A 13,110-nucleotide genomic window follows, 5' to 3' on the forward strand; every position below is an offset into this window, starting at 1 on the left:
GAAAGCGTATGCTCAAAATGATGAAATTTTGTTCTGTTGTATCACACAGCCAACACATAACGTACAGCCAACATGTAACACACAGCCAACATGTAACACACAGCCAACACATAACACACAGCCAACATGTAACACACAGCCAACACATAACACACAGCCAACATGTAACACACAGCCAACATGTAACACACAGCCAACACGTAACACACAGCCAACACGTAACACGCAGCCACCACGTAACACGCAGCCAACACGTAACACACAGCCAACACGTAACACACAGCCAACACATAACACACAGCCAACATGTAACACACAGCCAACACGTAACAGTAACTCACAGCCAACACATGGGGGCAGCCCATGTCCTAAGGGAAGTGAGATTGTGACCGAAATGTCACTGGTTCAATTCCCAGGACTGGCAGGAAAACATCCTCAGCTGAAGTGCCCTTCTGTAAGACACTCAAGCCCCAACTGTTTAAGTCTGAGTTTGTTTAAGTTTAAGTGGCTCCTGCACCTAGTGGGTTGTGTGCTCATGACTGGTGTGTAAGGATGGGTTAAATGCAGAGGTCCAATTCACTGCTCACAGTGTGCAGTGATTATAGAGTATGGAAATGTAATCTTAATCTTAATCTTAATCATAACATTCAGCCAACACATAACAGTATCACACGGTCAACACATAACACGCGGTCAACACATACCACAAGGTCAACACATAACATATAGCCAACACCTGTTGTTGATTATTGTTCCTGGCATCCCAACTATTAACACTGCTTCATCCTGCACGCAGGGAAATAGCTTCTTCTCTTGCACTTTTGTTGTCCCCAGTTCGTTAGGGCTGTTTCTGCCTGGCTTTGCCTGTGGTTTACTCTCTTACCAGCTATTCTTTCACATGTTACTGTGTAAACCACGGCCATCTCCTTCACAGTTAGATGCTTGGATTATATTTTGCCTCACTTGAAAGTCACTTTAGCAGTTTCTTCTGATGAATTGTTTAACTGGAATCTAGAGCTGATAAATCGTTTAACTGGAATCTAGTACTTATGAATCTTTTAACTGGAATCTAGTGCTGATGAATTGTTTATCTGGAATCTAGTGCTGATGAATCGTTTAACTGGAATCTAGTGCTGATGAATCTTTTAACTGGATTCTAGTGCTTATGAATCGTTTAACTGGAATCTAGTGCTTATGAATCTTTTAACTGGAATCTAGTGCTGATGAATCGTTTAACTGGAATCTAGTGCTTATGAATCTTTTAACTGGAATCTAGTGCTGATGAATCGTTTAACTGGAATCTAGTGCTGATGAATCGTTTAACTGGAATCTAGTGCTGATGAATCGTTTAACTGGAATCTAGTGCTGATGAATCTTTTAACTGGATTCTAGTGCTGATGAATCTTTTAACTGGATTCTAGTGCTTATGAATCTTTTAACTGGAATCTAGTGCTTATGAATCTTTTAACTGGATTCTAGTGCTGATGAATCGTTTAACTGGATTCTAGTGCTGGCTGATTTTGCTTCAGAGAATATCACTGACATGAGTCTGAGCTTTGTGTTGTTATTAAATTTTTTTATTCAAATTTCACAATGACTTGTGCATTCTGGAAATGTTCTCCAGCCGAACACTCAACACCCTTAGTAGGCCTACTGGCTGAAAGAGTAGAAAATGTGGAGATTTATGAGGTTTGCATTCATTTGTGTGAATTGTGGAAATTTGTATTGTTCCCAGGTGAAAATAGTGTTTTCTAAAAAGATCCAGTGCATGTTCCATATCATCATAATTCGAGGGCTTGTTTCATATCGTCGTAATTAAGGGCACGCAGGTGGCCGGGTTTTAATGGGAGTCTAACAGGTGGTGTTTTTATGAGTCTGTTCTCTCTATTCAGCATCACTAATGAATTGGAACTAAGAGACCAGTAGCCTGCAAGAGTGTGGTATATGTGAGATTGAAAATGGTTTGTGTGTATTTGAATATGATGTGTTTATTTGTGAGTTTGAGTGCGCCTGTGTTTGAACATGCCGTGCGTGTGTGTGTGTGTGTGTGTGTGTGTGTGTGTGTGTGTGTGTGTTAGTGAGTGAGTGAGTCTTTGCTGGGCTGCACTGAAACTGTGACTCTGTGTATGTGTCTATGCAGGGCTGAAGCTGTGACTCTGAATGACTGTCTCCAGCTGTCTTATCTGCCTTCCAAGAGGAACCACATGCTGCTACTGTACCCCAGAGAAATCCTCATCTTGGACCTGGAGCTGAGTCAGACAGTGGGCGTGGTGGCCATAGAGCGCTCTGGTGTCCCCTTCATACAGGTGTATTATAGTTCACTGTGCACTTATATACACATTTACATTTCTATTCACTTACCTGTGTTAATTTATCTGGTTCTCCAAAGAAAAGCACTTATTAGGCTGCTTCCTTTGTTCCATCAGTTTCTCACATACTCCTTCAGTCAGACCTCATCTTGTATTGGAAAAAAAAAACTGATTTTTACCATTTTCAACCAGCCTTTCTATGTTTACTTACCAACCTGCCTGTCCATGTATCCATCAGTCTACGTGAATCTGTCCCTCCATCCATCCATTTGTCCTCTTAGTGCCTGGGTAGTTGGGTAGATTATGCAGGGACCATCATGCTTAAAGCACACATTCATGCCCCTGGCCACAGTGCAGCGTACCATATCTGAACTGCTGTTTTATAATGAATAGAGAAACAGTGCAGGAAATTGAAGAGGCTTGTTTTAATTCTTGTTTCATTCTTAATCCTTAATCTCTCTTATTTTGTAGCATGTCCAGTGGAGCGTTGTCTGGACAACAGCATCGTTATTGATCAGGACATCTTTTCACTCTAATTAGCGTCCTTCCCTGGCAGGGCCCCCTATTAGGGATGATGGGTCTACAGTGGCTCACACGGCCAGATAAAGAAACAGCAATCTGGATTAATGGGCGATTTTTTTTTTTTCAAATCAAAATTTTAATCTTGATCTGTTACTTGCCTGCAGGTGGTTCCCTGTGCACAGAGAGACGCTCTTTTCTGTCTACATGAAAACGGGTGTGTTACCCTACGGCTATGCCGCTCCTCATCACCCTCCCCTGATGAATCAGGCAAGTGGTCTTCTCATACAGTCATTCACTGATTCAGTTTTGCACTTTTTGGTTGAACATGCAGCGTTTTTATATTGATCTTGATAATTGTTGATGTAGTTTCCTGTATGACTGTCCCTCTGTGTGACAGTGAGGCCAGTGAGTTGTGATGGAGGTTTGTTGTGTGACAGTGAATTGTAATGGAGGTTTGTTGTGCGACAGTGAGTTGTAATGGAGGTTTGTTGTGTGACAGTGAGTTGTAATGGAGGTTTGTTGTGTGACAGTGAGTTGTAATGGAGCTTTGTGGTTGTGTGACAGTGAGTTGTGATGGAGGTTTGTTGTGTGACAGTGAGTTGTAATGGAGGTTTGTGGTTGTGTGACAGTGAGTTGTAATGGAGGTTTGTTGTGTGACAGTGAGTTGTAATGGAGGTTTGTTGTGTGACAGTGAGTTGTAATGGAGCTTTGTGGTTGTGTGACAGTGAGTTGTGATGGAGGTTTGTTGTGTGACAGTGAGTTGTAATGGAGGTTTGTGGTTGTGTGACAGTGAGTTGTAATGGAGGTTTGTTGTGTGACAGTGAGTTGTAATGGAGGTTTGTTGTGTGACAGTGAGTTGTAATGGAGGTTTGTGGTTGTGTGACAGTGAATTGTAATGGAGGTTTGTTGTGTGACAGTGAGTTGTAATGGAGGTTTGTGGTTGTGTGACAGTGAGTTGTAATGGAGGTTTGTTGTGTGACAGTGAGTTGTAATGGAGGTTTGTTGTGTGACAGTGAGTTGTAATGGAGGTTTGTTGTGTGACAGTGAGTTGTAATGGAGGTTTGTTGTGCGACAGTGAGTTGTAATGGAGGTTTGTTGTGTGACAGTGAGTTGTAATGGAGGTTTGTTGTGTGACAGTGAGTTGTAATGGAGGTTTGTGGTTGTGTGACAGTGAGTTTTAATGGAGGTTTGTGGTTGTGTGACAGTGAGTTGTAATGGAGGTTTGTTGTTTTTTACTGATGGTTTTTCTGTGACAGATCCCGAGCAGAGCTCCCATGAGCTGGTGTATGACCTGCGTTCACAGTGCGATGCCATCCGTGTGACCAAGACCGTTCGGCCATATCGCGTGGTCATCTGCCCCGTTAATGAGAACAGCGCCGCCCTTGTGGTCAGTGATGGCAGGGTAATGCTATGGGAGCTCCGAGCACACGCCAGCAAAACTTCAGTTAACCCCAGGTACACACAAACACGTGCGCGCACACCCACACAGACAGCCACTCATGCTCACACCCACACACTGACACGCACATACAGCCACTCGTGCACACACCCACACACTGACACACACATACAGACACTCATGCACACACCCACACACTGACACACACATACAGACACTCATGCACACACCCACACACTGACACTCATGCACACACCCACACACTGACACGCACATACAGCCACTTCTGCACACACCCACACACTGACACTCATGCACACACCCACACTGACACTCATGCACACACCCACACACTGACACCCACACACTGACACACACATACAGACACTCATGCACACACCCACACACTGACACGCACAGACAGCCACTCCTGCACACACCCACACACTGACACACACAGACAGCCACTCCTGCACACACCCACACACTGACACACACAGACAGTCACTCATGCACACACCCACACACTGACACGCACACACTGACACTCATGCACACACCCACACACTGACACACACAGACAGCCACTCATGCACACACCCACACACTGACACGCACACACTGACACTCATGCACACACCCACACACTGACACACACAGACAGCCACTCATGCACACACCCACACACTGACACTCATGCACACACCCACACACTGACACTCATGCACACACCCACACACTGACACTCATGCACACACCCACACACTGACACACACAAACAGCCACATACTGCAGCCATGCACTAATCTTAATTTACAATGAGGCTTAAACATGAAAATGCTGCAGTTCATTGACTTCTCACATTACAACTGCAGATTTTAATTATACAGTCTCATAAATAATAAGTTGTGACAAGATGTGTTTATTTTGGCTGTGGTTATGAACATGAGGCCATGTGTGGTAATTTGTAAATGCTTTTCTGGAGTTAAAATACTGACACTCCCAAAACTCAAAGTAACATTTTAAAAAGACAAGCTCCCAAAACTCAAAGTAACTTCTGAAAGAAACAAGCTCCCAAAACTTTTTCTCTGTTTTATGGTCTTTGTTATTTTTGTTATTCAGTCAAAACGTGTAGCTTGTGTAGCTCTGTGCATAATAGTTGTGCAAAACTGAAAAAAAAAAACCAAAAAGAGAATTTCATTGAGTAGATAGGTTTGTCCAACTTATTCTTTGACTAAAAACTTAATGAATCTCTCTCTCTCTCTCTCTCTCTCTCTCTCTCTCTCTCAGCTCTGGCCCATCTCCTCTATATTCTCCTGTGTCTTTCTGTGGTACTCCACTGGGCCAGGACCAGAAATATGTTCAAGATCTCTCTCTCAACAGTATGATTGGTAAGATGGTTTCTCTACAGTCACACTTATAGTACAGTGTCACACAGAACACACAGAACAGTCTCTCACACGCACACACACACACACACACAGTACAGTCACTAAAAGTACAGTGTCACACAGAACACACAGAACAGTCTCTCACACGCACACACACACACAGTACAGTCACTAAAAGTACAGTGTCACACAGAACACACAGAACAGTCTCTCACACACACACACACACACAGTACAGTCACTAAAAGTACAGTGTCACACAGAACACACAGAACAGTCTCTCACACGCACACACACACACACAGTACAGTCACTAAAAGTACAGTGTCACACAGAACACACAGAACAGTGTCTCACACGCACACACACACACAGAGTACAGTCACTAAAAGTACAGTGTCACACAGAACACACAGAACAGTCTCTCACACACACACACACACGCACAGTACAGTCACTAAAAGTACAGTGTCACACAGAACACACAGAACAGTCTCTCACACACACACACACACACACACAGTACAGTCACTAAAAGTACAGTGTCACACAGAACACACAGAACAGTCTCTCACACGCACACACACACACACAGAGTACAGTCACTAAAAGTACAGTGTCACACAGAACACACAGAACAGTCTCTCACACGCACACACACACACAGTACAGTCACTAAAAGTACAGTGTCACACGCACATGCACAACAGCCCCCCCCCCAACAAACACCCACACACACGAACACATAGTGCAGTCACACACACATATGGTACAGTCACACGCACACGTACACACACACACACACACACACACACACACACACACACACACATAGTGCAGTCACACACACATATGGTACAGTCACACGCACACGTATACACACACACACACACACACACACACAGTGCAGTCACACACACATATGGTACAGTCACACGCACACGTATACACACACACACTCACACACACGCCTCAGTAGTCACTAATAGTACAGTCAGACAAATGCATGCATGCACACACACCAGTCTTACACATAGTAGTCAGTAATAGTACAGTCACACACACACACACACACACACACGCACACACACAGAGTACAGTTACTAATAGTACAGTCAGACAAATTCATGCATGCACAGTCTCACACACACACACAGAGCAGTCAGACACACAATACAGTTATACACACACTACAGTCATACACACAGTACAGTAATACACACAATACATTCATATACACACAATACAGTTATACACACAGTACAGTTATACACACAATACAGTCATACACACAATACAGTTATACACACACTACGGTCACATACACAATACAGTCATACACACACTAGTCATACACACAATACAGTCTTACACACAGTACAGTTATACAATACAGATATAAACAATTTATAATTTACAATTTGGTATTTGGCAGACGCTTTTAGCCAAAGCGACTTACAATAAGTACACTACAGTCATACACACAATACAGTCATACACACAATACAGTCATACACACAATACCGACATACACACAATACAGATATACACACACTACGGTCACATACACAATACAGTCATACACACAATACAGTTATACACACTATACAGTCTTACACACAGTACAGTTATACACACAATACAGTTATACACACAATACAGTTATACACACAATACAGTCATACACACAATACAGTCATACACACAGTACAGTTATACACACACTACAGTCATACACACACTACAGATATACACACACTACAGATATACACACAGTACAGTTATACACACAATACAGTCATACACACAATACAGTCATACACACAATACAGTTATACACACAATACAGTCATACACACAGTACAGTTATACACACACTACAGTCATACACACAATACAGATATACACACAATACAGTCATACACACAATACAGTCATACACACAATACAGATATACACACAGTACAGTCATACACACAATACAGATATACACACACTACGGTCACATACACAATACAGTTATACACACAATACAGTTATACACACTATACAATCTTACACACAGTACAGTTATACACACAATACAGTCATACACACAATACAGATATACACACACTACGGTCACATACACAATACAGTTATACACACTATACAGTCTTACACACAGTACAGTTATACACACAATACAGTTATACACACAATACAGTTATACACACACTACAGTCATACACACACTACAGTCATACACACACTACAGTCATACACACACTACGGTCACGTACACAATACAGTCATACACACAATACAGTCATACACACAGTACAGTTATACACACAATACAGTCATACACACAATACAGTTATACACACACTACAGTCATACACACACTACAGTCATACACACACTACAGTCATACACACACTACAGTCATACACACACTACGGTCACGTACACAATACAGTCATACACACAATACAGTCATACACACAATACAGTTATACACACAATACAGTCATACACACAGTACAGTTATACACACACTACAGTCATACACACAATACAGATATACACACAATACAGTCATACACACAATACAGTCATACACACAATACAGATATACACACAGTACAGTCATACACACAATACAGATATACACACACTACGGTCACATACACAATACAGTTATACACACAATACAGTTATACACACTATACAATCTTACACACAGTACAGTTATACACACAATACAGTCATACACACAATACAGATATACACACACTACGGTCACATACACAATACAGTTATACACACTATACAGTCTTACACACAGTACAGTTATACACACAATACAGTCATACACACAATACAGTCATACACACAATACAGTCATACACACAATACAGATATACACACACTATGGTCACATACACACTACAGTCATACACACAATACAGTCATACACACAATATGTTGGTTCACTTACCTCTTTTGTCACCATTTCTTTTGCTGCCCCCTTCCTATCTCTCTTTCCAATTCCCCCTTTCTCTCTTTTTCCATTTACTCTATCTCTCTCTTTCTCTCTCTCTCTCTCTCTCTCTCTCTCTCTCTCTCTCTCTCTCTTTCTCTATCTCCATTTCCAATTCCCCCTTTCTCTCTTTTTCCATTTACTCTATCTCTCTCTCTCTCTCTCTCTCTCTCTCTCTGTCTCTCTGTCTGTCTTCCCGTTTGTGACAGGACACAGCATGATGTCAGGGGCAGAGCCTCAAGGCACGAGGCCCCAGCAGGAGGTCCATCTGAAATTCCTCCTCACTGGGCTGTTGTCTGGACTGCCTTTGCCCCCGTTTGCAATCCGAATGTGTCCCCCGCTGACCACAAAGAACATCAACTACTACCAGCCTTTGCTGGCTGTGGGTGAGTAGGGCTGAAAAATCTTTTTCAGGTTTTAACTTTTTCAGGTTTTAACTTTTCAGGTTGACTGTCCCTGGGCCAGTTGGTTTGTAGTGGTGGCAGGTCATCTGCAGTGCTGTGAAAAAGTATTTGCCCCCTTCCCAATTTCTTCTATTTTTGCTTATTTGTCATGTTTAAATGTTTCAGATCATCCAGCTAATTTTAATATAAGACAGAGGCAGCATAAGTAAACACAAAATGCAGCTTTTAAAGGATCATTTCATTTATTGAAGGTAAAGAATTGTTCAAAACCCTATATCATCCATGTGAAAAAGTAATTGCCCCCCTAAGCGTAATAACTGGTTGTGCCACCCTCGACGGCGATAACTGCAATCAAGCGATAACTGGCAATGAGTCTTTTACGTCGCTGTGGAGGGATTTTGGCCCACTCTTCTTTGCAGAACTGTTTTAATCTATAGCCATGTTGGAGGGTTTTCGAGCATGAACTGTCTGTTTAAGGTCTTGCCACAGCATCTCAATCGGATTCAAGCCAGGACTTTGACTAGGCCACGCCAAAACCTTTATTTTGATTCTTTTGAGCCATTCAGACGTGGACTTGCTTGTGTGCTTCGGTTCATTGTCCTGCTGCATGACCCAACTGCGTTTGAGCTTTAGGTCATGAACTGATGCCTGGACCTTCTTCAGGATCTTCTGATAGAGAGCAGAATTCATGGTTCCATCAGTTATGGCAAGTCGTCCAGGTCCTGAAGCAGCAAAGCAGCCCCAGACCATCACACTATCACAGTGTTTGACTGTTGATATGAAGTTCTTATTGTGGAATGCTGTGTTAGCTTTACGCCTGATGTAAACAGCAAGCCAGTTTGGCTATCCTGATAGTAGCAGTTAAGTTGGAGTGCTTAAATGAAGGTCTACAGTGGTCTGTTTGGCCTGACCAGAGCCGTTGAGTTTTTTCTACCACTCTGGCCCTGACTAAGCTCATGTAACATGTAAACAACAACCTGTGTTGATGTAGACACAAATGGTTGCTCATACATCTTTTAATCATATACATGTTTTCATGCTACATGTGGCCTTTAGCCTCCGCCATCTTGGTCAGCCTTTTTTTGTTACTCCCGCCTCTCTAGAGAACGTCATGTACCAAACACATCACATGCTGAACTGATTGGTTCTCGCGAGGTTCTCATTTGCATAAAGTTGAAGATTCGCCTCCTCATTTTCTCTTGCTTTGCCGGATTCACTCCGATTTCAGTCAATCAGTGTGAACTTCGCCCCCATACGAGCTGAATAACAGCGAAGCGAAATTCGCTGCAATGGAAACGTATCGTGAGGGCTCTACCGGTCAGCACGGTATAGTCAAAATCCAAACCATAGGGCAGATCATACCAGTGTACTTTCTATACCATTCATACCATCCACCCCTATTTACAACTCACTCTGACTCTGTGTTTTCAAGGCACAAGCAATGGATCAGTCCTGGTGTACAATCTGACCAGCGGTCTCTTACATAAGGAGCTGAGTGTTCATTCATTTGAAGTCAGGTGAGTAAAGTTTACATATACTCTGATGCCATTAATTAGTCTGATCTGATATAAAGCTAATCTGACAGTATCTGATATAAAGCTAATCTGACAGTATCCGATATAAAGCTAATCTGACAGTATCCGATATTAAGCTAATCTGACAGTATCCGATATTAAGATAATCTGACAGTATCTGATATAAAGCTAATCTGACAGTATCCGATATAAAGCTAATCTGACAGTATCTGATATAAAACTAATCTGACAGTATCTGATATAAAGCTAATCTGACAGTATCCGATATAAAGCTAATCTGACAGTATATGATATAAAGCTAATCTGACAGTATATGATATAAAGCTAATCTGACAGTATATGATATAAAGCTAATCTGACAGTAGGTGATATAATGTTGACGTGAGAGTCGTAAATATGAAATTGATCTGTAGAGGTAATTTGTACTGTCACAGCATAAGCGCTTATACTTATTTCTGATTTAGAGAATAACAGATTTTGTTGAGTGAATAAATGAATGAATAGCACCAGTATCAGTTGTAAGAGTCATTCAGGGGATGATCACGCGAGAACTGTTTCCTAGTTGTTTGTTTTGATTTTATTATTTGTAATTCCGTAGGTTTTACCTAAAGATATGTACTGAGAAGACTTCAAGTACAAAAGCAAATTGTTGTCTTTTTTTAGTTCACTGGTGTGTTTTCCTCAGTGCCTCCCTTGAGTGAATGTGGAGAATGGAGATCATTCTCCACTGTGATCATATTTATAGAGTGGAAGAGGGGATGGCAGGAGACCGTGCTCATTAGTATTGTCTTAATTAGGCCAGAAACAATTCCACCCTGAGGAGCAGACAGGTTGAATCAGCCGGGTCTGAGAAATTAATTCAAAATAAACACCATCCATTTTTAGTGCCAGGTGCATTCACACCTGCAGCACAGAAGCTCAGATCAAGGAATTCCCATAGCCCTGATCAGGGAATTCCCACGGGAGGAATAATGAGTCGTGGAGTTTGTTCGCGCGGTGCACTACACAGTTGGATATGTCTGGCTATTGGTTTTATACTATTGTATTTTTCTTAGTGTCATTTTGCAGTGCACCAGTAGAATCACTAAGGTCCTGAACGTGTCATTGAGCCTGAAGTGGTTATTTCTTGTCCTGTTGATAACCACTATGGTGGCTGAGCAAAAATGTCTGACTCTCCACATCCAAAGTAGTCCAAGGTCCACAAAAAGATGTCCAAAAAATAAACGAATATTTATTACAAATGATAAAAGAATATGAGGCTCAGAAGTTCGAAACATAAATGAAAATGAGGATTGCTAAAATAAATGAAGGATTAACTGTGGCAGCCTGGGTTTGAGGATGTGACTGTCTCTTCCTGCTCTGGCCACACCCTCCAGTTAGCATCCCCCGCCTTTATCATCCATCCCATTCCACTCATAATGTCTACAGTCTTTTAAAAGACAGCTTTGCAATGAATTTCTAAGTTTAATTTGAAATGTTTGAACAAAGTTATGTTTGTAAAACATTATTGTCTAGCGTCAGTCCTCGTCCTGCGGGAAACAAATTCACCTCCGAGATCCATAATGACATGACGCCCACCGTCAGCTGGCCTCTGACCTTGACATTGGTATTCAATCATGATGTTCAAAAATCTTTTAAAAAAAAAGGCCTTGTTTGGTCTTTATGCTGTCAAAAGAAAGTTGGTCCGTAGAAAACGTTCTGTATAGTGGACACAGTTGCAGGATTAATTCACGTTTGTGTGTGTGCAGTTTGCATGTGTCTGTTTAAATGTATGGATACACTACTCCTTAGATAAGACGGGGCCTGTTTCATTTCCATCATAGTTACAAACATCACATTAAACTGGGCCAGGGAATCACATAGCTTTCCAATATCTCATTAGTACTCACTGCTGGAGACCCCCCCCCCCGGGGGACAAAAAAAAGGGAAAAATGCCATAGTCTTTTCCTCTGATTTCAGGCTCCAAATGTCCTCATCCACTCCCCTCTCCCTCCACTCATGTCTCTCATTCACAGCCTACCCTACCCTGGGTTTGTTTTTCTTCACACCAATACTAACATAGACATTTTATTTTATGTTCAATGTGTGGGGAACCCATTTTAAGGCTTTTTTTGGGGGAATGTGGTCCCAGTCTGCTGGCTGTGACAGGACTCGGTTCTCTCCCTTTCTCTGTTCCACAGAGGCATTGAGTGGGTTAGCCTCACAGGCTTCCTCTCTTTCGCCACTTCATCCCCCAACAACCTGGGCCTGGTGAGGAATGAGCTCCAGCATGTTGACCTGCCAACAGGTAAGACACAAGGACAAACGCCCTTTAAACTGGATTCTCCAGCCCCTCCATTGATTTCCATCAGAATAAGAGTAAAGAATAGCAGTCCAACCCTAAGCCCACATACTGTCAGGCTTTAGTTCCAACAGTCATTTCTTTCATATCAATTCTCATCAATTATGCTGTTTTGTTACTAGTTTAACATGGTGTCTCCAGTTCAATAGTTTGCTTTCATAAAATGGGCACCTAAGTTGGCAAA

The 13,110-nt window shown here is 42.0% G+C and overlaps 1 protein-coding gene across 2 annotated transcripts in view; it reads left to right on the top strand.

The window, feature by feature from the left end:
• wdr11 (WD repeat domain 11) overlaps positions 1-13,110 on the top strand; it is a 72,181-nt gene that overhangs the window by 19,450 nt on the left and 39,621 nt on the right. Inside the window, exons 6-12 of one of the 2 annotated variants that reach the window (XM_030771890.1) lie at positions 2,141-2,306; positions 2,996-3,098; positions 4,088-4,286; positions 5,521-5,621; positions 8,856-9,032; positions 10,483-10,567; positions 12,766-12,872. In XM_030771890.1, the coding sequence (XP_030627750.1) occupies positions 2,141-2,306; positions 2,996-3,098; positions 4,088-4,286; positions 5,521-5,621; positions 8,856-9,032; positions 10,483-10,567; positions 12,766-12,872 (938 nt within the window). Of the gene's footprint in view, positions 1-2,140; positions 2,307-2,995; positions 3,099-4,085; positions 4,287-5,520; positions 5,622-8,855; positions 9,033-10,482; positions 10,568-12,765; positions 12,873-13,110 lie in introns of both variants that reach the window. The other variant, XM_030771891.1, reaches the window with a different exon arrangement.

The sequence above is a fragment of the Chanos chanos genome, chromosome 4 (assembly GCF_902362185.1).
Source record: "Chanos chanos chromosome 4, fChaCha1.1, whole genome shotgun sequence".
NCBI classification, from domain to species: Eukaryota; Metazoa; Chordata; class Actinopteri; order Gonorynchiformes; family Chanidae; genus Chanos; species Chanos chanos.